We start from the raw sequence: 25,261 nt of genomic DNA, 5'->3' as shown, positions 1-25,261 counted from the left end.
CAAAGGCTGGCAGGAATTGATTCCTTCAGATTAATGGTTTTATAAGCCATGGAGATAGAAGTTCTATTACAGCAAAGTTTAATGATAATGATGTGATCACCAGCCAAGAGCAAATGCACTGAAATAGCACGTAGTCGTACTAATGAAATTCTTCAAAGCTTTATTAGGTGAAAAGATGAAAATTATTTTCATTCAGGAGTATGGGTTTCCTTAAATTATAATATAGACATTATTTTCTGCATTTAATTTGCACAGCATTTTAATGGGCAAAACATTAATTTTAAAATATTTATGTGTGTATATAAAAATTTATCTAAAATCCATGTAAATGTACACCACAGAGTACAAACCTTTAAAATAAGGACGTCCTTCAGGCTTAGATGGTTATATTGCTGCTGAGTTTTTGCTATACTCCAGTGGCATTTTGCTGGAATGAGATTCACCCCTGTGCAGAGGGCAAGCATAAAACCTAAGCACCATGTAAGTTCTACTTAAGTCTTAAGGACCTGGCTCTAATTCCATTGAAATAAATAGCAATATTTTCATTGTTTTTCAGTGGGAGCTGTTACAAGGTCAATGAACAGGATCAGTCCTATAAATGCTTTTTGCTGGCCCAATTGGAATGATATGCAAGGAGCTAGATGCAAAATGCTTGGCAATGAATGTGAAAAAATCCCTTGGCAGTAAAAGACTTGGTAATTCTGGAGGAATTTGCTCAAGGTAAATGCTGGAACCAAAACATTGATTTGAAGGATGGTAGGTAAATTTATTCTAACCAGGGAGCTGGTCTTAATCAAATATGACTTGAGAAGAATTGGCATACTTCACCTGTATTCTGGGTAATATAATGCACAATACTGAAAAATACAATCAAACCTATTTAAAGGATTAACATTTCTGCAGTACTAGGAAAATTGTGGATACCATAGAGTATTAAAGCATCATGTTCTCTGCTCTGGTAGCATTAGCAGGGTTTCAGTGTGGTTTTCTGCTGTATCATCTACCCTTGCTAGGTAATATATGATGGTTATTTATTTATGCATCTAAACAGTGCCTGCACAGAAACTCGTTTATATTTCATAAATTTTATGTGCTTCACAGCTGATTTCCCATTACAGATGAGAGAGGTTTAGGTAAGACCATGTTCACAACACAAAGCAAAGGAGAACTCTGTGCTCAGACTTTGTGCATCTTACCAGGACTCCTGGATGCTGCAGTGTATTTCACTTTCCAGCTTGTAGAGGAAAATAAATATGAATTGGACTCCTACTAGAATAAGCTTACAGCCATCTGTCAGCTTTGCAAGTGTAAAAATCCTTTGTTTATTCTCAATAAGTGATTTTCAAGGCTCTAACCTTCCCTAAATGAAATCCAGATTCCTCAGAACTAAGCAGAGGCAGAATGCTAGGCCTGTGGCACGTGTTTCCTTTTAACCTTCCCCATTTCAGCAGCATCCCAACTCAAAGAAAGCACATAATGGATTTTATTATAATAGGAAAAAAAGTCATACAGGTTTTTTTTTTTTTTTTTTTAATTACTCCACATGAAAAACAGATTGTTTGCCCTCTAGACAAACTTAAAAAAATTAGAACTACAGAGACCTGCTGGTTTCTGAGGGGAGCCTAGAAGAAAGATGGAGAGGGACTTCTTACAAGAGTATGTAGTGATGGGACAAGGGGGAATGGCTTCAGACTGAGAGTATTTTCTTTACTGTGAGGGAGGCACTGGAACAGGTTGCCCAGAGAGGTTGTGGATGCCCCATCCCTGGAAGTGTTCATTGCCAGGTTGGATGGAGTTCTGAGCAATCTGGTCTGGTAAAAGGCATCCCTGTCCATGGCAGGGGGGAACTACAAGATCTTTAAGGACCCTTCCCCCCAGGTCTATTATTCTATGAAGAATTTCACCCCTACATGTTCAGTACAGGGGATTACCCCTGAAAGCCTTGCATTTGGTGAACTCAGATGCCAACTCCCCTGATGAAATATGAAGTACTATTTGGTAGCTTCTGCAGAAGTGGGCAATGGCCCTGCAAAATTGCCTCTCTCTTCTCAACAGATGTCTATTGTTACAAATGCAGCAAGAAGTGGCACAAATCAGAGGAGACCATAGCTTTTTTTTCCCTCCAGAGCCTTCTTGTAGTGGGAAATCCACACACTAGAATACAGCTCCATCAAAGATCCAGAGCTCCAACTGACACATTTCAGAGGAGTACATGAGGGAACAGTAGTGAGGCCATCACGAAAATCTCCTGCTCTAGTGTAAAATAATTGTGTCCTTGCTGCACACATTGAGCACACAATCCTGACACTTTTGAAGCCTGATCTACCAAAGTACTAGAGGGAACAAGTAATGAGAGTAGTTATACGCTGCTTAAATCTGAAGGAAGATACTGATTTTTTTGCAGCCTTTCTGCTGAAAAAAAAAAAAAATTCCCAATAACATTCAAAATAATGTATAAAATAATGAGGGTAACATGGAGTTAGCCTAGAGAAATCGTTCAGGGTAATTCAAATCAGAGTTAACATTCAAAGCTAATATTGACCACCTTTCAAGATGAATACACAAGATAATTGTCTTGGGATTGAAGAGTGATGAGGCAACAAAAGTTATTCTGCCTGTCTCTCCAATGAAATGCAAATAGTGGTATTTGTCACTTTTCAGGAATTTTTGAAAGATCCACAAATAAGAAGCACTACTTCAACAACTACCATCTTTATTGACAGAGGAAATTCATTTGAAATCATCCTTAAGGATCAATGAAAAGGGAATTTAAAAGAATCAGATCTTATGTAGAGTTATTAGGCTTTAAAACCAATGCAAGGTGAATACAGAATCTAAATGAAGTATCAGCAGTGTTCTATATAAAAATTTATCTCTGATTGGGAACCCATGCAAACATCCCAGCTATAAGCAGAGCAGACACGGAGTGGCTTGGGTGACATAAAAATGTGTGCCAAGAAATTAACATTTCGCTACCTAGGGAGCAGCAGGGTAGGATCTTCATTCTCTTGTGGGCCTCAGGTAAGGGTACCAACCCTTGGTACCATCACCCCTAATTTTGCATCCACACTTTTCACAGAATCACCGAATCGGTCAGGGTGGCAGGGTAGGCAGCAGTTCATCTGGTCCAACCACCCTGCTCAAGCAGAGTCAGCCTAGAGCACATGGAGCACGATTGTGTCCAGATGCTTCTGGAGTATCTCCTTTTACAGACTCCACACCCTCTCTGCGCAATGTGTTCCAGCGCTCGCCACCTGCACAGTAAAGAAGTTCTTCCTCGTGTTCAGGCGGGACTCCCTGTGTGTCAGTTTCTGCTCACTCTGTGTCCTGTGTCAGCCCTGTGTGTCAGTTTCTGCTCACTCCCTCGGGTCGCAGTGCTCGGCATCACCGAGAAGAGCCTGGCTCCATCCTCTTGGCATGCTGTTTATGGCAGAGCTGGTGCTTTGTGAGCACCTCAGCCTGGCTACACCTGGGCTACCACCTGCGCTGGCCTCCCGCTGGGGTCACCTACCGCCTCAAGGAGGGCTTGGCTTTCCTTACTATTAATTTCAACCCGGTGGAGCCCTCCGTGGAGGTCGAGCAGCCCCAGAGGCTCTCTCTTTCCCCGCGGCGCTGCCCTGGCCGGGCCGGGCCGCGGCAGGCGGGGCAGGGCCTGCCCGGCGCGGCGCGGCGGCCGCAGGAAGGGGAGGGCGGGCGGCGCGCGGCCGCCGCCATCATGCGAGCGCCGCCGGGGCTGGCGCGGCTGCTGCTGGCGGCGCGGGGGTGGGGGCGCCTGGGCGCCATGTCCCGTTACAGCACGGAGCAGCGGGGCCGGCCCAACTCGCCCGATTACCGCCTCTACTTTAGTAAGTAGCAGTTCCCGGACTCCATAAACCCCTTCCTTCCCCGGCCCGCGGGGCGCACGGAGGTGGCGGCGGCGGAGGCTCCTCGGGCTGGCTGAGGTATCGCCCCCGAGCCTTCCCACCGCTGCAGGGGGAGAGCGGTGTTTTTGTAGAGAGCGAGGGCAGGTCCTGTAAACATCCCGGCTTTTGGAGGGGATGCTGGGCCTGCTGAGCCCCGGCCCGGCCGTGCCCTTGCTGAGCCCCAGAGGCGTGAAGCGCCGCCGTAGTGCGGTGTAGGGCAGGCTGGCCGCGGGGGCCTGCGGCACCGCAGGGACGGCCGTGGGAGCTCTGGGTGTGACAGCCCAGCCTGTCCCTCGTGAGCAGGACAGCCCAGCCTGTCCCTCGTGAGCAGGACAGCCCAGCCTGTCCCTCGTGAGCAGGACAGCCCTCCCTCCCCGCAGACACGTCACCGGGGCGGGAGGCTGGCGTCCCAAACGTGGGGCTCCAGCCCCGAGCAGGGCCGGCTAGTGGCAGTGCGAGGGCACGGGCAGCGCTCCAGGAGGCGTCTGAAGCCGCAGCGAGAGCTGAGGGTGTGCCGCGTTCAGTACTGCGCATTTTCGTAACAGCGTTGTCTGTTTGTGTGCCAGTCCTGTCGCAGTGGGTTTGTACGTTTCTGGTCCATTGACCTACAGTCAGCTCTGACGTCTGCTGGTGTGGGAGAAGCGGAGGCGGCGTGTGCCCGCTTGGCAGCGCTGCCAGGGCTCCCTTGTGCTCATTCATGGGGTGCCAGTGCACATCGCCTAGAGAAAGTCCTTTATCTGGTGGGAATAAACAGCCTACCACTAAACTTTGTTTTATTTGGGAGGAGCATCTGGGAGGTCATCGCACATCAATTCCATTTACTCTTCTTTGCTGAGGTGGTCAAAAGTCCAAAGTTGAGTGCAGTGCCTTGTCCACTTTTTCCTTTGGTATGAATAGGGGTGCTAGCAGAGGAGAAATTCCTTGGGATTTGAATTAGTGTTTGCACTCTTTTGATGTGATACTTGGACTTGAAAAACTTAAACATACACTCCAGTGAAATTAGTTTCTTTCTAGAGTGAGGGCAAGGCTGAGGTGCAGATTGGGCCCCCATTAAGTTAAGATCAATTTCTGCTGGTTTCAAGGGGTGGTGTTTCATATTGAGGGCTTAGAGCAATTATCTCATCCCTCACTTACTCTTGATCAGACTTCAGCCTATTACGTTGGGGAATTTGTGGTCATGACACTGTTTATTAGAAATACAATGCAATCACAGGGCAACATTGCTAGAAACACAGATGAATTCACTTACCAGTGATGGAAATGAGGTTCCTTTGGGTTTGTTTATTTTATTTTTTAAATTTTTTTTTTATTTGTTAATGGTTGTGTATGGCCAGGGAGTAGAAAAGAATTAAATAATCTTCTCATCCTTATATAGCTTGTATTGCCAAGTAGAAGAGAAGCATAGTGTTGAATTTTAAAGCAGTAACTTTGATTCTAATGATTCCTTGTCAAAACACTCAAATTCCTTGTCCTCCATGTCAGTATGTGCTTGAAATTGAACTTCAGAAAAAGTTTAACCAATGCACAATCATAGCATATATACATTTCTGTATTGTGTGATGTTTAGCAACACCAACATCTCATGCCATATCTTTAGGTTTGCAATGCTACTCCGTTTTGTCTTTCAGAGAATGCAGATGGTAAATATATTTCCCCATTCCATGACATTCCCTTGTTTGCTGGACCTAAAGAGGTATGTTTTTATGCCTTGAAACATGATTTTCAAAATGCTAATGGTTTTGTTGGTGTTCTTTAGATAAAAGTACAGTTTTTAAAAGCTTTTTTTTGTAATCAACATAGAAATGTATAGTGCCAGAAAGGGCCACTCTAACCCAGACCGGTGTCTTATGTAATGAAGGCAAAATGACTACACCAGATTTTCTCTGCTGAGTTTAGTAACTTGCAGTGAAACATAATGATGGCTGTTTATACAAGCCTAGGTGTCTCTTTAAGTTTCTAAGTGACTGAGGGCAGGAGAGCCCTCACTGTATCTTGTGATAATTCCCTGTGTTTAGGTTTGTGGTTGAATTAATTTTCTACTGTTACTCTTTTTGAATTCGCAGTTTTCTACACCTGCCATTAAAAGTGTACATTTCTTTGTCGTGGATGTACAGCACACACTTGCATGGCTTCTGGTGTATGTCTTTAATTCCCAAAAGGAGCATTAGAATTGGAAGCCAACAGCAATGCCCAGGAGAGAGGTGGTAATCACACCTTTGGAGACTCGCAGTGTGCGAGGTGCAGCTGAGCACTGTCACGTCTTGTTAGCCGCCCTCCCTGGGGTTTCATTACAGCAATAATGAAACGGCTGTTTAGTCTGGCACTGATGGGAGAGCTGCCAGCCTTTGGTTGAGGCTGAGGTTTGCTTATCACAGGGTGCTTGTGACACAAACAGGCTGGGGGAGTTCTAGTAGTTTTCTTGTTTTGTTGCTGAGTCTCTGTGGGTGATATGAGTGGTACAAAAGGTCAGTAGTTTGAACATGTTCAGATGGAGACTCCTGAACTGATGAACCAATCTCTTAAATTATTAAATCCGAGAGATTGGAAATCTGAATGAAACCTTTTTGATCAGCAGACCCAAGTGCTTGTCACTGAGAGAGGCAGGCCATTCAGAGTGTCATTATTAAGATGCCATGTTCAGTCCGTGCTATTGCTGGAAAAGCAATGGGCATTTTCATCACATTCCCAGAGGCCTTGCTGTCCATACACCTAGAATAAAAGTTTGTGAGAGTAGCTTATAACCTGTGATTTTGCCAGTAGGTTAAATTAGAGCAGAGCAGTGTCTGATCAGTGTGGAGAGACTTTCATTTTGGTGTGTAAGTGGAGAAATAAATAGCATTTTATCCAATACAGGGCCTGAAGGGTGAGCAAGAAGGGAAGTCATGGTTAAGGTCTGTTACTTTTGCCTTGTTTGCAGGAGGATGACTTAAGGATGTATGCTAGAGTCTTTCCATCCCCTTGTCCAAGATTTATGGACTGTATGATGGATTGATCCAGCCTTATTTTTTATACTGGTTTTGTTTATTTTGGAACGGTTTTTGTCTTCTTCAGCTGTACAGAAGGATGACTGTTTTTAATCAGTTGAATACAGGCCTAAATTGCTGCTTAAATTTCTTGGTAGCTGGGAGAAAGATAAAAAAATGTACAAGGACACATTTACTTCCTTTATTAATGTGTTGAAGGTTAGAATTTCACAATGAAACAGAACTGAGTACTTGCTTTTCAAAGTTATAATTTAGGCCTTTGTGCTCACAAAGGTCTGTTTCAATTGCATTGCAAAGTACTGTTGCCTGTATTTATGTGAATACAGTGTTGCTTTCTGGTGTTCTTTATATACTTCTTTACTTCACTCTTTCCCTATAGGATAAAGAAATTCCTGCAAAGAGGTCAAAGACTACTGGATCTGAGGTACTGCTAAGTTTTTTTTTCTTGTTGTTTTTTTTTCCAACTCTATTTCCTTTCCAACATCATTTTTCTGCAGAGTGAACTTGCTGTCACTGAATATAGTTGACATATCTTCAAATGCAAGTCTTTTAGGAGAAGACTTAAAGGGATTTAATATTTTCTTTTTGAATGGGCCAGAAATGTCAGAATTCCTTTATTCATCAAGATGTTCTCAAAGGCAAACACTTATGCTAGTCTTTCAAAGGTTTGTTATGATTTTTGCAGTGTAGATGTGTTATCTTTTTTGCTATTATGTTCAGAAATATTTGCAGTAAAACCTCCCTTAATGAAATATTCATTATTCTCTGACTGTGGATAATCTTTGGTTTATATACAGAACTTAAAAAATCCTAAGTATGTTAGGGCAGAAATTATACTTGAGTATCTGCTTTTTAGAGCTGAGGTTATGTTGTTTTCTGTACTCAGCTGGGAAGCCCAAAGGGAGAAAAACCACATCTGCTAATGTTTCAGCATTATCTAGCACTGAAGTTAAGGCTGATAGAAGCCTAGAAAACATGGAAAATCTGCTCAGGCTTTTACTATGAAACAAGAGTTGTTTATTCAAGTGTCTTTTCCAAAATATGACCTTTTTTTGCTGTGCTTTGCCTGGCATAGGCTCATCCAAAACTTAGTGAAAGAATGTGATAGAAAAAAATGAGCAAACTGCTTTAAGGCCATTATATGTGGGTGGGCGGGTGTGTGTCCCAATCCTTATCTTCTCCTATCTGTTTGGCCAGTCATATTGCAAAACTGTAGCTACCCATATGATGTGAAAGAACTGTCCTAACTGTCTGGGTTCTCACAGTTTTGCAGCCAGTGTGTGGTGCACTGGTGCTTGTGCTGTACAGCAGTGCCCACACAGTCCTGTACTATGAGTTTCCTGTCCCTTTGCTCTGTGATTCATTCAAGTTACAATGCCTAAGTAAGGATTTTTAGATTTCCTGTAGCTTGATGCCCATTTAGGTACTGTTTAGTAGGTATAGAACCATGCCTCAAAGAGGAACTATTCAGGAGAAAGAGTATGTACCAGTAGACTTTTATCAAAAATCATTGTCTTGCAACATAATTTCTTATTTACAGTTCCTGCTGGCAAGTCAAGTGTTCTGTGTCTTGTCTTTGCACCCGTCAGCATTTATAAGCAGCTATTTCATGCAGAATCTGAAACTGTTCAAAACTGCATTTGTCTGTGCTGTGAGAAGCATGGTAGCTTGTTGAAAACCATGTTTCTAGTAGCCTGTGGAAAGAGGGGTAAAATGCCAGTGAGGCTGAGCAGCTTTTGCTTCCTTAGCCAGTGTAGCCTTCAGAGCCTTCCTGTAATTCCTGCTATGAGACAGTTCTGGACTGTGGTTTAATAGAATTGCAGAAAATGAGCAAAGGCAAATGTGCATTTCAATCCTAGCAGGCTTTTGATACAATTAGGCAAACAGATGTGCAGGCTGTGACCTTCCCCAACATAGTTAGATGGTGAAATGTGAGAACACCTTTTTCATCATTATCTTAGGGATTTAGGGAGGAGAGAGAAAACAGAGGGATCTTTGTGTTCAGGAAAGCAGTTTCTTCTTACACTGGTCTCTTCAGCAGCTCTGCTCACCTTGCCTGATGAGAGATGCATCCTTGTTGTTTATATCCAGGGAAAGCATAGCTTAATCAGGCAATAAAGGGAAAATGAGGAATTTAATGTCATGTACTAATTTCACAAGACCTTTGAAGCCCTGGGCTCCTTGTTCTTGTCTAGGAATGCAAAGGCTGCTGTTGATACCTGTTACTCAGTTGATCCTTCACTGAATTTGACCAGAATTCAAAAGTGGTAGTTTTTCTTGCCCTGGAAATGCATCTTTGAAACTTACGCTTTTGGAGTGGTGTAAGTTACTCTGTTATTAAGAGTTATTTGTTATTTGTTATAAGTTATTTGTTACTCTGGACAAAAGCAAGCCCTCTTAAGAGTTAAATTAAATCAAGTTTGTTAAATTAGGCTGAACAGGTGTTTATCAGATGGCGATCTAGCTGTGGAAAATGAAGATAATTTTGGAAGAGTCCCTTTAGTCAGTCTAATCTACTTTAAATTGTCCTTGATGTTCCTGGTGTCAGAAAAGGCCTCAAAGTTAGAGGAGTTTCAGATTTCAACATTTGTAGGATAGAGAGCACACATCCTGCAAGTCTGTGTCAGCTGTTTTACAATTTCAGTTTGTAGTTAAGGGAAACACTTTTGTGTTTCTGTATTAACTGTTTTCACTAGTTCAACCACTTCTTGCAACATTTTAGACCTTCCCAAATCTCAGTTAAATTTAGCTTTGCAGATGCTGCTGACAACTGACCTTTTTGCTTTTGCAGGTGGTTTTTGTCTGTTTGAGAAAAAGAAATAAGTTACTTTGAGGTAGAAACTATTCTGAAAGAAGTAATATTCAGCTCCAGTCTTAAATTACTAGCAGCTTGCTATTAATTTCAGGGGACTGAACCCCTGTACTGCCTTAAGCATTGCAAGTATTTGGAATCCACTCCTGCCCAACTAAATCTCTGTGACAGGTTTCAAAAGTTTCACATCTCTGTCCGGAAAAGTGGATGTTTCCACTAGGTTTACAGTCAAAACTGTCAGAGCCTGACTGTTGAATATGGTCTTCCTTGTCTGGCAGGAAGAAGGTTTGAAGAGGTCATAATTTTCTTTTCAAGGCCAGCATGACATGTTGTTCCCTGCTGTAGTTGAAAGGGTTTCTAATCTACTTGTCTTGGTGTGTCTTTGGAGAAGTATTCACATGTGGTGTGTTTCAGAGGACCCAGGTGTTCCTGAAATACAATGTTTCATATGCTGGCCCTGGTGAGGAGTCTGTCCAAACATACAGAGATTATTATCCTCTAACTTCCAGACATTCACAAGAGCATTTGAAAAGAAAATAGAAGGAAAGAAAAACAAGACAACTTTTGTTGCATCCTGGGGATTGCACGTTGCTGGGATGCCCTTGTGGACTTCAGCTGAGATACTTCTGTGAGCCATAAAATTCTGATAAATTAACTAGTCAGGTGAGATTTAAGGGCTCATTGGGGTAGTATGCAGTCTGCATAGGTGATCTGAGCTTGTGCTTCCAGCAGTGTTCAAAACTGGTGCCAGAGATGTCATTTGGTAAAGTTGGTATGCTTCATAGCAAAGTAGAAGCTGTTGTCATTTTCTGTGCAGAGCAGGTACACACTTCGTGCTGACTTTGTGTTCTGCCTTAACTACAGTCTCTGTAGCTGTCCTTGGTGATGTTAGACAGTTTTTCAGTATATGTGACGTGGGAAACAGTGTGTCCAATATGTGGTCAGGGATTTGTGTTCCAAATTTTAGGTTATCAATGAATCTTTCACCTTGATGCTTGAACTTGCACAGACTTTTGCTATGGATCTGTCCATTAGATGCAGCCTTGCTTTGTGTTCCTAAGATGAACAAATGCTGAGAGTGGAAGTAATCTTCACTCATCAGTCCAGTTGAAATCTACCCAGAGTATTGTTTGCTTACTGAGAAAGTTACATAAATTATTTGATCCAACTTAACTTCAAAGAAATGATTCCTTAAACTTGAGAAAGCCAGTGGTTCGTGTTTATCCATGTCAGGGTTGTACATGGCAGTTTTGTAGGTGAATGCTTTCCATAACTGGTTTATCAGAGAAAGTGCCTGACGCCAGTGAGATGCCTGTGTGTAAAGCCTACCTGTACCTACATGGTGTTTGTGATTCCCTTTCCAGTACATCAGGAGGGAAGTACACTGTGAAAAGACTGCAGGCACTCTGTGTTTATGCTGGACGTTGCATTCCGCTTTTGCTATGTGGCATGTTAATTTATATTGGAGAAGTTCCGCTTTCTCTTTGGTGTCCAGATGTTGCTGGCATCTGGTTTGTTGTTTTAATTGGCAAATACCTTATAGCAAGTGTTACATTGGGGATGCTTATAACATGGCTACTCATTTGATAAGGAAGTCCCACTCCAGTTATTTCTGGATATATTTAATGACAGTCCATATTTAGCTTCTCCTTTTTTTCTTTTATTTACTTTCTTCCTTTTAAACACTACCCTTTGTTCACACTGCTGCTAGACTGCAGCTTAGGATTTTCATTCTTGTTAGTCCTCAGGTACATGCTGCCATGAGCAGTTAATGGCTGATGAGAATCCCTGCCAGATTGTAAACGAGCAGACAGAAAAAAAAGGAAATGGTAGCTGCTTTTTCTTCTCTCTTTCTTTTGGACTCATAACTTCTCTATGACAAAGAGTCAGCAGCCCTCAAATGCTGCCTCTAGTGCTTTTAGGTTTTTTAATGCATTTTACTATAAAAACTACCAAAGTCACTGTAAGCTTTAGCATATCTCTTGTCGTGCATGGTGATGGCAAATTGCAATCTATAGAGGTTACTCCACTTCTGCCTCAAATTACCTGAACCTTCCAAGCTGAGCATTAAGGGTTGCAACCCTTGAGCAAAATTATACCTATTCAGAACCCTTCCCTCAAGTGTATGAAATAAGGAACTTTGGAATGACTGGGAAAGAAACTAGTTGAACAAGAAAGGGAAAGTTAGGTAAGGAAGAATTGGTTTTGAGAGGGATGTAAAGCAGTCCAGAAAGGCAGGCATCAGAAAGGTCATGGATTTTTTTTTCCTGCTGATACTCAGTTTTCTAAAAATAACCCCAGATCAAAATTAATTATTTTCTGTAAGAATCCATCCAGCCAGAACTAGTTGGGTTTTTTTAAGTAGTTTAACTAGTCAGAACCAGTTGTTTTTTAAGGCCATCAGTCTTAGAGGAGAGAATGATGACTAACAGTTTACCTGGGTACAACAGTCTGTGTTTTCCTTGCTTTTCTCAATACTTGCTGTACAAATATGCTGAAGTATTTTTGCATATCTTTTTATCGTTCTATGTTTTTTTAATTTCAAAAACCAAAAACTGTTTCTGTTTTCTGTGTGAAAGAGGCATTTTTGCTTGTCTCAACAAAAACTATGATACATTAAAAATAATGTTCAGCTGAGATGGAATGCAATAAGGTGCCAAGAAGTGTTAAAGACAACACCCGAATAAAGCAAACAGTTAAAACCTACGTGAGTTCCCATGTAATCTACTTAGGGTATAGTTCTTAGGAAATTAAGGGTATCATTTATACATACTGGTTGTTCCTACTGATGTAATTTGCTGCTGATTTTCTTATGCAGTCTTAGGAATTAAGAAATGTACTTTTGACTTCTCTGTGTTGAGCAAGTAGATTTTAGACCTCCCCTGCCCCGTCACCTCTTCAAGGTATAACAGAGTTTAAGTACAAATATCTGTCTTGTGTTCACATTGACCCAAAGTCAAACAAGCTATGCAATACCCTGGGTTGAGTGTCCCTCTGGGCTCTTCAGCTCCCTTTCCCTAGCAGATGCATTCTGACCCTTTTTCTGAATCTAGGACACTTTCCTTCTCTTTTCTTGCATGCTCCAGGAATCCTGTCCCAGGGAAACCGTCTGCCAGCCTGTTGCACGGTTGGCACTTGTGGAGTCCTTTCTACATGAGGCACTTGCAGAGCTGGGTTAAATCTGGAGTGCAGTGATCTCACAGGCAGACCAATTGACTGCTGTTGTACTGAGGCAGTTAAATGGTAAACTTTGCAAGCAATAGGTTTTGTTTAATGAGAGATCTTTTTGCTGTGATTTGAAGGTGTGTCAGATGGCTGTTGAAACAGTCTTGCCATTGCTTGAGGGGGTAGAAGTGCTTACTTAGGGGGTTGGTGAGGTGGAATTTTTTATTTTACTGATTTAAGATAAAAATATCAATTACCAGATGCATTCACCAGCCAAAACTAACCGCTGAATTGACACATGCAGATGGTAATCTGTGGAGACAGGTGGTGTCTGACACTTGCATTTCTGTTTTCAGCTGAGGCAGGGATCGTTTACAGCAAGGGATGGAGGACAACTTTCAAGTGGTTAGAAAGAATAGGTGCTTGGTTTGGGGAAAAAAGAGTGATGGAAACATTCCTGCATGATACTTAGTCAAGGAGGAAAACAAGATGGGAAAGAGGAGGAAAAAACCCTATAATACTAGGTAGTCTAGTTTTCTTACAATCTGTCAAAATATCTAGTATGTGCTCTCCTTTCCACACGAGTGAATCTAGTCTTACCACTGTGAAAATTTGATTGCCCTATAAATAAAACTTTTTATTTTTAAATGTAAACACTGAATGAAGTCATTAATCTTTTGTAAATGCTTGTGGCAGCTTAGCATTAGAGAGAGTACTTTTGGGGATTTTTTTTTGCATACAAATTAATCTGTCAGGCTGTCACATTTAAGGCTCTTGACAATTCACGTTTGACTGATACCACAAATTATGAGGGCCTGGTCTTCAAGCTGAGTTGAATCCAAGTGGTTTTATTATGTTTTTCAGAGCAGCATTGCATTAATTTCAGTCCAGTGTAGTCCAGCCCTGACTGTTGGTTTGCTGAAGACCTGGACTAACTGTTGACTAATTAAAAGCTCAAAACCAAGCATAGAGGCTGCTGAAGCCTTTGCATTCTACATGGTCAGGAAAGCCTATAGCAGCATCTAAACAACAAAAATGTAGGATTGTGGTGGAGGGGAAGACATCCTGTATAAGTCCAGTAGTTTGTAAGTTTTGTGCCTGTAGCTACCAGTCAGAACAATTTTTTGACCTGCTTGGCAGTTCCCTAAGAGTTTCTTGTCAGCACTGGCTTTCATATTGTGCATTTCTCTTTTCCAAGTGTTTCCCAGATGGATGTGCATACTTTATTTGGCTCTCTTCCAATCCTTCTCTTACCTGCTCATGCATGTATGTTGCTTTGTTCTATCTGCTTGCTCGGTGTTGACATTTTTGAGCCCTCTTTACTTCAGTTTCAACTGTTCTTACATATATGAGGTGTATTTTGTGAAACTGAGACTTATCTGAAACCTTTTTCTTTTTTTTTTTTTCTTTTTTTTTTTTTTTTTTTTTTTTTATGTTTTTTATTTGGTCATGACCTGATTGGGAGAAGTGATTCCATCTGACATGCCACTGATTGAGTTGTGGGCACAGTTTTTATGGATGGCAAATACAATTTAAATTTATTGGGAATTGGCTGTCAGTATTGTGCCTAGCTTATGATCCCTTACTAGAAATGATGAGTGACAGTTGGGGTTTTGCTTTGCTTTCTTGCTTTCCACATTCCAGATTTGTTTGGGAGGAGATGATCATAGAACCATTGGAATTAATTTAATCAGATTGTGACATTGACCCTGGTAAAGCTGTTTGTTTGTTGCAGCTGCAGGATACAAGGAGAAAAAAATACAAATATTTAAGGGTTCACCTTAATTGTGGTGTAGTTAAAGTGTCGGTGCAAGTCGACATTTGATTCAACTTTCTATTTTTTTTCTTACAAATTTCTGCAAAAACATATTTTGTCTTTCCTGATCTGTTGCGATTGCTAATACCAATGTGAGTTTCCCTTGGCTGTGAAGAGATGTCCCAGGCAGTGTGATATTTTGAGGTTATTATAGTGTCTAAAACAGGTTGTAGACCTTGCTTCATGGTTTGTTCTTGTTACCCAATTCAACAATACTCTGCTCCTAATGGTTAACTCAGCTTGATAGGAAGAAATCTTAAGGCAGTTACACAGAATTTTTCTCTTTGGAAAATGTTGCTTTAACCTCCTCAGTAAGAAGGTGTAGACTTATTTTTCTTCTAAAAACATGAAAGTTTACATGTGTCTTGGGATTTTTCCTCCCACACTTCCATCTTAAAACTTTTGCTTTGTTTCTGTTAGGAAGAAGGCTAACACAAATGTGAGGTGTCTGTGTCCATGCTCCTTTCTGCCATCACTTTTGGATTAGTGTTGGCTCACTTGAACCAGATTTGACTGAGAAACAGAAGTGTCATTTGTATGAGTTTTTAAAAAATAGTAAGGCAAAAGAGGAGGGCCTGAAGGAATAAATCCTTGGGGGGAAAAAACCCCAAAACATTGTCCTTTGCACTGCTTAAGGGAAGCTAACTCTGTCCTATGGAAACATTCAATCCTCTTTGACAAGTTGACTGAACCTCTGCCTCATCAAACCATTCCATGGACATTCTGAACATTTTGTGAAGGGTGATATTGACATGGGAACAAAAAACATCAGTTGTATTTCCGTTGCTTGTTGTTGTCCATATTCTTAAAGGGATGAGGTAGGGAAAGGATGAACCATGGAGGTTGATCTAGAGGAACTGTACAAATAAAAGCAGCTGTAACAGAGAAGTGTGATGTAGGTTGCTGCTGAATGCACAGGAGAGAATTTGTGTTATTGTAAAATACTAATTGCCAAGTGGAATTTATTTTCAGTTCTGTCACTATTTTTTTTCTGTTTCAGGTCCTGTTTAACATGATTGTAGAAGTGCCTCGTTGGACTAATGCAAAAATGGAGGTAAGAAAAATACCTTGATTATATCGGTATTTGTGGAAGTCTCAGCAATGCAGTGGCTATCAGTAGGCAGAGTTTAATCATAGTTTGGATTGTCTTTGCACATTAAAATATTCTCTGTTAAAAAATTGGTTTGAAGTGGTGCATACACTTCCCTTGCAATTGCAGAAAAAGTTGAGCTACTGATTTTTCTTGGTGGAAACAGGAAATGCATGTGGGCACTGCTTCTTGATAACCCTCTCACTGGAGAGTGCAGCATATCTGCAGCTGAGTCCTGGAGTACTGACTTTTGTTTTCCAGCATTTAGACTAACTCTTGCTTGCTTATGGAGCATTCCACTCAGATGATTTAATTCATCATTTCCACTGTATAGTGTGTTAGGCCAAATCCCAGCAAATGGAATTACAACTAAAAGAGCATTTCCTTATGACCAAAAAGAAAAAAAATATTTGGGGACTTCACTGATTGAAAGTATGAACTCCTGCAGGGAGATATTTTACAAGTAGTAAAAGCATCTGTAGTGTTTGTGAAACAACAGATCTCACCAGGCTATGTCCTGTCTTCCTGAACATTTGTATTAATTTTAGGCATGCTTCCCAGATGCTTTTAAGGAAGTTTGTGGTTGAGCTGTTAACTCTTTTAATTATTGGAAATAGTACCAAAGAACCTTCTTGGCCTGCTATTTGAGAATTTTTTCTCCTTTCCCTGATGATAAAACTGTTTGCCATCACAGCTGTTACTCTTCAAGCAGGCTTACCTCAGATGTTTACCCCTTATTTTAAGCTCGTGATTTATCATAGCAGCTGAGTTCTTTTTTGCAGAAGATCCCTTTGACAATGCTACTTGAGCTCTGCCTAAAGCTCAGGTTGCTCTCCCTATGCCTTCTTCAGCACATTGTCAAGGGTAGAAAAGTTTGTCCTGTTAGATTTAGAAATCATTGATTTTAGGCTTTTGGGGTTTGATGGAGGAGATTAGATGTAATTTCCTAATATTTAACTTTTAATATCCTTAAAATTTGCTGCATCAAGTAAGGTAGTTGTCGTGCTTTGCCATCATGTCCTGGCACTCCTTCAGTCCAGACCATGGTAAGCTGCTAATGCCTGCTATTACCAGATCTTGTCTGCTCATCTCTCCTCACATGCAATGGAAACTTCAGGACATTAAACCCTGCATTAGTATGAATATTTACCCACTGTTACATTTCCTGCAACAGATCTTCTGCTCCTCAGCTTGTTATATTTCTGTTCTTCTTCCCTTGCTGCCCTCAGTTATCCTCTTTGTCCCAGTTTCTGTGAACCAAAAGCATTGCTGAGCTCCATTTCCATCAGTGTCCCAGGTGGCCTGTTTGAGCTTTTTGCTCTTAGGTTATGACCAGAAGCAAGAATCCAGTGTGAAGCCTTAAATGTGTGAAGCTTCATCTTGGTTCTTGGGGAGGGTTAGTTTTGGAACGAGTACATACTATTGAGGTTGGTGGTTCTAAAAGGTGGAATTCTTTTGGGATGGCTTTGGTGACAGTGCTTCAGGCAAAGGGCAGGGATATAAAATCAATGTCGACTAAGGGCTGTGTGCTTAGGCAGGGGAGCTATGCACCACTTGAATGTAATCACTTGAGCCCATTACAAATGTTTAGCCACTCAGATGAGTGTTTGTAAGCAAGAGCCAAGTGAACATGGGTTGGGCTGTGGTGTGGAGTGTCAAAGGGTGGTTATGGTGAAGATTAGCTGTGGTGGGTAACTCAGGCAGTGGCTATACATGTGTGGTTTGTGTATGGGCTTTGGGGAGGATGTTACTGTTCAGCTGTGCTTCAGCTCTTCTGTCAGTGCTTCTTTAGGAATAAGAATGCTCTCTTCAAATGGTAGCTTGACTTGTTCCAAATCTGCATTAAGTTGGCATTTGGTGACTATGGGAACTGGTGCTTGGGGAAAAGCATTTGTATGCTGAGGTGATGGAAAGGGGGTGTTTGCAATTGGAGAGCTAGGAGCCGAGGGCAAGAATATGGAACATTTCCTCTGTGGCTGCCAAAGCCCCTGTTGGAAGATATTGTGCCACCATTTGCATGTCTGTTGAACTTGTCCTATAAAGTGCAAGAGCTTCTGACTTAAGTTCCTTTCAGTTTTTATGTTTGACCATGACAGCCTCCTTAGAAATTTATTGCTTTCTCTTCTAGATTCATTTTTTCTTGCATACTTTACAGCATTATTTAATGCCTTAATAAGCTGCTTTTTGAATATGACCCTTGAGATTCAGAGTGAGGCTATAGTTGTTTTAATAGTCCTCAAACCACAAGCATGTGCTGCCAGATGGATCTTTCTCACTGGTTGGGTATGGAATTAATTGCTTTCCATTTTAACATTTTCCTTCTCTCTCTCCCTCTCCCTGCTCCCCCACCCTTTTTCACGATCTGCTTAGATTGCCACTGAGGAGCCGTTGAATCCCATTAAACATGATACAAAGAAAGGCAAGCTTCGATATGTGGCAAATATCTTTCCTCACAAGGGTTATATATGGAATTATGGTGCCCTCCCACAGGTAACATTTTTGTTATAATGGTGAAAGTTTTCTGTCTTCTGTGTAAATTGCCTTGTAAATCTTGGATACTGCCTGAATGCAAATCAGCGGCAAGAGGGGTGATTCTCTTTGATACATTTGTAAATTAGGATTTTTTTTTATGTTGAACTTTATTGTGCCCATAAATTTTGATTGGAATTTGGGTGTGGGAATAAATATGAGCTGTGTTTTCAGGAAGGAGTTAAATGATCAAGAAATCTCCAGTCTTTAGTCTGTGCCTCTGTACTGTAGTGATAGAATTGTCATGGTCTGCTATTCAAGAATATTTTGCCAAGTAGGCCTTTTCTGCTTAAACAAGGCATTTATTTAAAAACTCATTTAAGATTTTCATGTACTGCAGCTTAAATTTTACTCGGGATTTCTTAATATCTTTAACGAAGAGGAACACAAGGGCTGTTTTTTTAGATTAAACCTCAACTGCCTTCCTTAACATTTCTCTGAACTGTGAGACTTTACTGATCATGACACATTGAAAACTTTGAGCTTTGAAAATGTCCATCTAATGGCTGAAATTTTGAGCATAATGAAAAGCTTTAAACTTTTCCATTTCTGTGAATAACACATTAGACTTCAATTAGTACTGAAGAACATGATGGAGCTTGAGAAGAGTAATTTATTTTCTTTAAACTTAACTGTATAAGCGATGGAAGTTGAGTCCCAAAAATCTGCTTACATGTTTGATCCCTGGAGAGGAGATACTAGGCAGGTTCTTGAATACAGCAGTGAGGATCTTGTTCAGTCAGTGGTGTCAGTAGACAAAGTTTCCAAGTAGGTGTAGTTGGAAACCAGCAACTCCATTTAATGTTTTGAAATTTGTGTGTTCCTTAGTGCAAAGCCAGAATTATTTGAAAATGTGAATATTTTCCTGCACAAAGTGCATTATTTTGGACTTAGAATACTTTCCTCAGAATGAATGTTTGGCATCTCCTGTTAGCTGGTGAGCTGGGGAGGGCTAAACATAATTGTCATTTTTAATTTTTTACTATTTGCTATCATAGCAGAAGTTGCTGTGCTGTCCAGAGAACAATACTATTCCTTCCTTCTAACCTAGAGGTGACGAGGTGTGGCTGGGCAGAAGAGAAGTATAATGCAGCCCTAAATAAAAAGCCCTTTGGAAGGACAAGGGGGCAGAGTGTTAAGCTGTCTCAGGAGAAGTTTAGTCTAGACATAAGAAAGGACTAACTGGGCATTGGAATGGGCTGCCCAGGGAGGTGGTGGAATCACTGTCCCTGGAGGTGTTTAAAAAAAGACTGGATGTGGCACTCAGTGCCATGGCTTAGTTGATGAGGTGATGTTAGGTTATAGGTTGGACTTAATGATCTCCAAGATCTTTTCCAGCCAACCTAGTTGATTCTGTGAAGAGTACTGGAAAAATAAATATTAAGTTTAAATTCTCTCTTGATTTCACTTCAGCAGTTTTTTGGTAATGATTCTGCTACCTAAACATATTCTTTTCACCATTTTGCCTTCCAGTATCAGTCAAGTTCTCAAGAGCAAGTTTGAGGTGGAGTTATGGTCGCAGACAGTAGAGGCTAGTAAAGAAAAGAAAGTTTTCTATAATATTTTCAACAACGCCTAGTTGGACTCACAGTTTTTAACAGAAAAGCTTCTCAACTGTAGGATGAATTACTCATTACTCATAAAAGTAAAAACAAGTACTTGTGTAGTAATTAAGTAAGTATAACTCAGCTAGGCTTCCTTGCTTTTGCAGTGCTCAGAGCAGGGGTTTAAACTTGCCTCTTTGGTCTTAAACTCTTAGATGTCCTTTGGAATGTACATGTCTCAAAATACTCAGAAATACTTCATACCTAAATCTAAAATCTTTAAAAATTATATTATGTTAATATCATGGTATTTAATAAGTGTAACAAAAATGTAATTATAAGATGTCCTAGCTTGATCCCAGTATCACTAGTAACTAGAAAAATCCATATTCTGGGTCCTCTGATGCCTCAATCACTGCAGTTGGGTAAAATGTATCTGTTGAGTCATTTACACTGGAAAAAGTATCCGGTGTCAGTTACCCTCATGTAGCTTGTCCTGAGTATGAGTTACTCAGTGTCAGTCCACTGGCTGTTTACTTTTTCTCCTCCCATTGAACAAGCCTGTTCTCAGAAAGCTGATGTTTTTATTGTTGCTTTTGCTAATCTTTGTAATTTAGCAGTAAGATGAGTTGTAATTGCAGTTCAGCAGCTAACTGATAGTTCTCTTTTCCCTGACAGACCTGGGAAGATCCAAACCATAGAGATAACATGACAGGATGTTGTGGAGATAATGATCCTATTGACGTGTGTGAAATAGGTTCAAAGGTTTGTATTTATCAGGATTAATTTAATTTATCAAGGTTAACTTAATAATTTGGTAGCAACTTCTGAAAGAGAAGATCAGACGGAAAAGAAGAAAAGATGTGTTAATAATGTTAGGGACTGACAAAAGTATCAACAGGATCTAAAGGGAGAAAAGTTAAGAAAATGGTAGATTTTTAAAAAGGGGGGGGAAAGTAGGTTTTGGTGAAGTCTTTGTACTGGTTAAAAGAGAAAATAAAAGAACAGCATCCTGAAGTTGTGTAGCTGGACAGTAAGTTTTGGGTGAAGGAGGTGAGGGTTAAAATTTTTGGGGAAGAAAAAGATTTATTTATTTTTTCCCTGTTAGCAGTATTGGAGCTAGGAATAGGTTGCTGAAAGATGAGGAGATATGACAGCATCATGCATATTAGAATTATAAAGTCAGACCCACAAAGGAGGTAGGTTTGATTTTATTCATGGGTGCTAACAGAAGTAGATCCTCTTTTCTAGAGAAGACAGGAATCTGCTGCAATGTTGCAGAGTTATGAGTCATGGAATGGATGGCTGAAAAAGAGGTGCAGCAAACACCATTAGTAGGTATAAAGGAAAGGTTTAGCTCACTGAAAGAAAATTCTACATATCTAGAGGCAGTGAAGAATGGAGCAATGCTGTGTATTGAAATTGAGGTTATGAAATGGACGAGTTTGAAAGAGGGATCTCTTAGGATATTTAGGCAGGGGCAAATTTAATTTGTGACTTCAGTGAAGGTGGTTTACTTTGGGTAAGAAACCTAAAGATCAGTTTGCAGGGATCCAGAAAGAGTTAAAGAGGAAATATTAGCTGGCAGGGAGAAGGTTCCAATGAAAATGCAAAAATGGTTGTGTTGGTATTTCTGGGGGAGTGCTGTGTGTTGATATGTGTATATTAGAGTCCAGAGGAAGGAACAGCAAGACAGAAATTAGGACCCTGAGTTCAGAAAGTAGAGAGTCAAGGGTCAGGAAGAAGTTAAAAAATGAGTATGAGACACTTCAGACTTGCAGTTTGTGGGGAAGACCAAGAAAGTGTGGGACAACTAGGGTAAAAACGAAGGAAAAAAAATTTAGCTATTTGTCTACTTAAATAAATGCTGACTGGAGAAAGGCTAGAAATACTACAGAGATGTGTACTGGGTTTGCAGATTTATCTTGCAATTTTTGTTACAGCCTGCTGGTCAAAAATGTAAAACTATTTTTTAAGGTAAAAGAGAAATTTTACGTGTTGTTTTCCAAATCTTTGTGGCATTACTTTCTGTTTCAGGTTCATTCTTCTGGTGAGATTGTTCAGGTGAAGGTGTTGGGTGTTTTAGCTCTTGTTGATGAAGGAGAGACAGATTGGAAGATAATTGCCATCAGTGCAGATGACCCAGAAGCTCACAAAATCCATGGCAAGTATTTTTGTCTTTCCTAATGCAGTTATGTCAGAAACCGCACAGCAGAATGGTACCTGAGTTTAGGCCTCCCAGGATAAGAAGAGGCAGACTGTGGAAAGGGAAGGCTTTTTTCTTTATTGTTGTTGTTTAGGTCAGGTGCTTCCTTCAAGTAGGGCATGTATGCTTTCACACTAAACTTCTAAAATAGTTTGCTTGGATTTTCAAGAGGACATGGCATGCAGTTAAGTTTTTTGGCTTCTGAAACAAAGCTGCCGTAGCAAGTGACCTCCAATAATTACAGGCTCATGTACTATGTAATAGTGCATTTTTACCTGCTCTATTTTATGTAGCACGCTACTGTATTCCTTTTTGAAAGTGTTTGTTCCTTTTATATTTACAGGCATTGTGTTGCATTCTGAAAAGGCATTTCCAATGTCTTGCCACTTTTAAGAGGGTTGCTTCCAGAGTTTGTTGTTTAGTACGAACAATTAGGTTTCACCTTTTAGCTTGAAAATCGGCAAAATAAACTGCTAATGCAGCTTACCCTAATCAGCTTTGATGATGATGAGGTGTGCACGGGGAAATATCCTGCTCAAACTTATCCTCCCTGTGATCAGACTTCTGGTATCCAAATGAAACTCAAATACTGAATAGCACATGAGGTGTAATTCTGTTGTGTTAAAACTGCAGGAAGTTAGTTTTCATAGCACAGGTAAAATGCAGTTTTTCTCTGGGTAACTGGAGATTTGCTTCCTCAAATGTAATATTACTGGGAATAATGAGACTTAAGTGAGGAGGTTTGTCTAAAATTGATAGTTAGGAAACCAAAAACTGTATATGCCATTAGGTATGTACAATGGGAGCCTGCCCTGTGTTGGTAAGGGAGCACCAAGGTGCAGAGTGGCCTTTCTGTAGGAATAGAGCAATGCAGTAGCTTTTTTAAGAAGTGTGTTTCTCAGACATTGAGGTTTTTTCATGGTTTCTGAATGTAAAGTATATCACTGGACTAGCCCTTCATTCTCAGTTTTCTTGCAGGTTACTTTCACATGGAGAATACTTGACTTGTGGGGAAAGAAGGGGAGAAGAAGAGATGAGGAAAAGGAAACTCTTGGGTTGATGCTGATTAAAATCATTTGGCAGATGAATTACTGCATAGTGTTTATGACTCTTTAACTACTTTGACAGTTAGAGATTAAGAAGTTCAGCTTAAGGAAAGAGTAAGTAATAGTTTGCTGTTAATGTCAGTATCAATTTAAACCACTCTGTAATGTGCAGTAAAATGCAATATAAGTGTCAGTAGTTAAAAGAAAAGTGAATAGCATTTCATTTCTAGACACTGTTCTGCTTAAAGACTTACCTTTTCTCCCTGGCAATTTCTGAGAGAATGTGGTCAGAAAAGTGGATGAGAGAATTCAGGAGTCCACTAAGCAGGGGCAAAAGTGTTGTAGTTTATTCCAATATTATTTATTATTTTGGGTTGACTATCTGTATTTGAAAGCTCTCTCTGTTTTTTTGGTTGGTTTGGTTTTTGGGTTTTTTTCCCCAGGTAATGGCTGATTTATATCAGCTCTATTACAGCTTTAGTTTATTTGGGAGGGGAGGAGTAAGAGCCTTAATCTTAAAAAAAGAAGAAAAATAGTGGGAAGAATGGGCAAACCATTGCCTGTGGTTGATTGCTATGTGCATCCTTTCTTATCAGGTAATATGTGCAAAACTTCAAGAAGAGAACTGTCCTGAGATTTTGAGAAGTGTAGAACTACTTATCCGGTTTAATATGATTTCCCTTTGGGACTGGAGTTGCAGCCCAAGATTTACAGAAGAAAGAAAATGGGGGATAAAAAAACCCCTGTCTGCTTTCAGAAAACATGACTGGCTTGCAGTGTTTAACAGCAATCATTCTTCAGTCTGAAAACAAACAAATCTGTCAGAGCAGGCAGTACAATATGTCCTTTTATACTTGTTTTTCCCCTTTCCCAAAGTTGTTAATTATTTCAGCATAAAGGGATGGCAGCTACGGCTAAAACCAGTCTCTCCCTCTGTAATTGATGTGCTGCTGTGTTACGGAGGTGGCCTCCTGGGGAAGATGAGGCTAAGTGTTGCCTTCTAATCCTGTCCAGTCACTTCTGTATCGTTTGTTAAAGATTTCCAACTGCACTGAGAATCATCACATTTGCTTTCAGCTCAGTATGTGCAGAGCCCCCAGTGAACATTTGGAAAAGATAATTTCAAGACACCAGAGTGGTGATTACTTGCAAACCCCATCCTGAGCCTGCACCGTGTGTTGACTCCCCTTGCCTCTTTAAGCACACCCCAGGTACCTGGGATATTCTCCTTCTGGGATTGTGATCGTTCTCATAAGTGCAATTGATTTTTCTGAGAGTTCACAGAACTCAGAACTGAGAAGTCACAACTTCTGAGTGCTTCTCATTGTTTATTCATAGCACTCCACTGGACTGTGTTGTGCAGGCATTTATTGATAAATACTAGTTTAAATTGGAAACCCTGCCTAGAACTCTGTTTCACACAGAGCAGTGAAAAACTCTTGTTTACAGTGACAATACCCAGGAATGATAGGCAATGCTTAGCACCTGTTTAAGTGGGAGCTGTGTCATCAGGAGGAATAGCAGGGTATTAGTGTATTTTTGGACTAACTTTGTAAGGTAATCTGTTTGAAATAATAGCACTTAATTCTTGTGAGCATGGGGACAATCTCTCACCAAATACAAGTGGTATGTCACATGCAGACATCTGTGTGAGAAAGATAAATCTGCACATGTCTAGTTTGAGTCTAAAAGCAACTATTTCATTAAGATCTGTCTTTGTGGCTGTTGTCTTTCTGCTCTGGCAGTTGCTAGGCAGATGGCTGATAGTGGACCACGGGAGCAACTTTAGACCTAACAACTCTGAGAAAAGACCTAAAAGTGCCTCCTTGCAGACTGAAACACTAAATCTTGGTTATAGGTTAATAGGCTTGCTTGCATTCTTTATTTTGTTGTTGCTTTTTAAATTAGTAAAACAGCCAGGAGGAGAAGTAAATTCTTGGAATAGAAAGGTTGCTTGTCTGCTTATCTCTGCTTATCTCATAGTCTGGATTGAATTTAATATATTGGAGTTCACTTGTATATCTAAAGCTTATCTAGTTTGGGTTCAGAAGGGATGAGTGATAGTTTTATGCTGTGATTTGGTCTAAATGTATGTGGCATCTTCAAACTGGACAAGAAGTTTTACAAATCACTGGCAGTTGAAGCAGGAATTGTGTACCAAGTCTGG

General features: G+C 40.5%; 1 protein-coding gene across 2 annotated transcripts in view; it reads left to right on the top strand.

The window, feature by feature from the left end:
* The first annotated feature begins 3,686 nt into the window (after positions 1 to 3,686).
* Positions 3,687 to 25,261, top strand: part of PPA2 (inorganic pyrophosphatase 2) — a 34,738-nt gene continuing 13,163 nt past the window's right edge. Inside the window, exons 1-7 of one of the 2 annotated variants that reach the window (XM_064417131.1) lie at positions 3,687 to 3,845; positions 5,531 to 5,595; positions 7,266 to 7,310; positions 15,680 to 15,733; positions 18,140 to 18,259; positions 20,521 to 20,607; positions 21,880 to 22,006. In XM_064417131.1, coding sequence (XP_064273201.1) covers positions 3,716 to 3,845; positions 5,531 to 5,595; positions 7,266 to 7,310; positions 15,680 to 15,733; positions 18,140 to 18,259; positions 20,521 to 20,607; positions 21,880 to 22,006 — 628 coding nt within the window. In that variant the 5' untranslated portion in view covers positions 3,687 to 3,715. The remainder of the gene's footprint in view (positions 3,846 to 5,530; positions 5,596 to 7,265; positions 7,311 to 15,679; positions 15,734 to 18,139; positions 18,260 to 20,520; positions 20,608 to 21,879; positions 22,007 to 25,261) is intronic. The other variant, XM_064417132.1, reaches the window with a different exon arrangement.

The sequence above is a fragment of the Passer domesticus genome, chromosome 4 (genome assembly GCF_036417665.1).
Source record: "Passer domesticus isolate bPasDom1 chromosome 4, bPasDom1.hap1, whole genome shotgun sequence".
NCBI classification, from domain to species: domain Eukaryota; kingdom Metazoa; phylum Chordata; class Aves; order Passeriformes; family Passeridae; genus Passer; species Passer domesticus.
The sequence above is the reverse complement of the archived record's forward strand: the minus strand, read 5'-3'. Positions and strand labels throughout refer to the sequence as shown.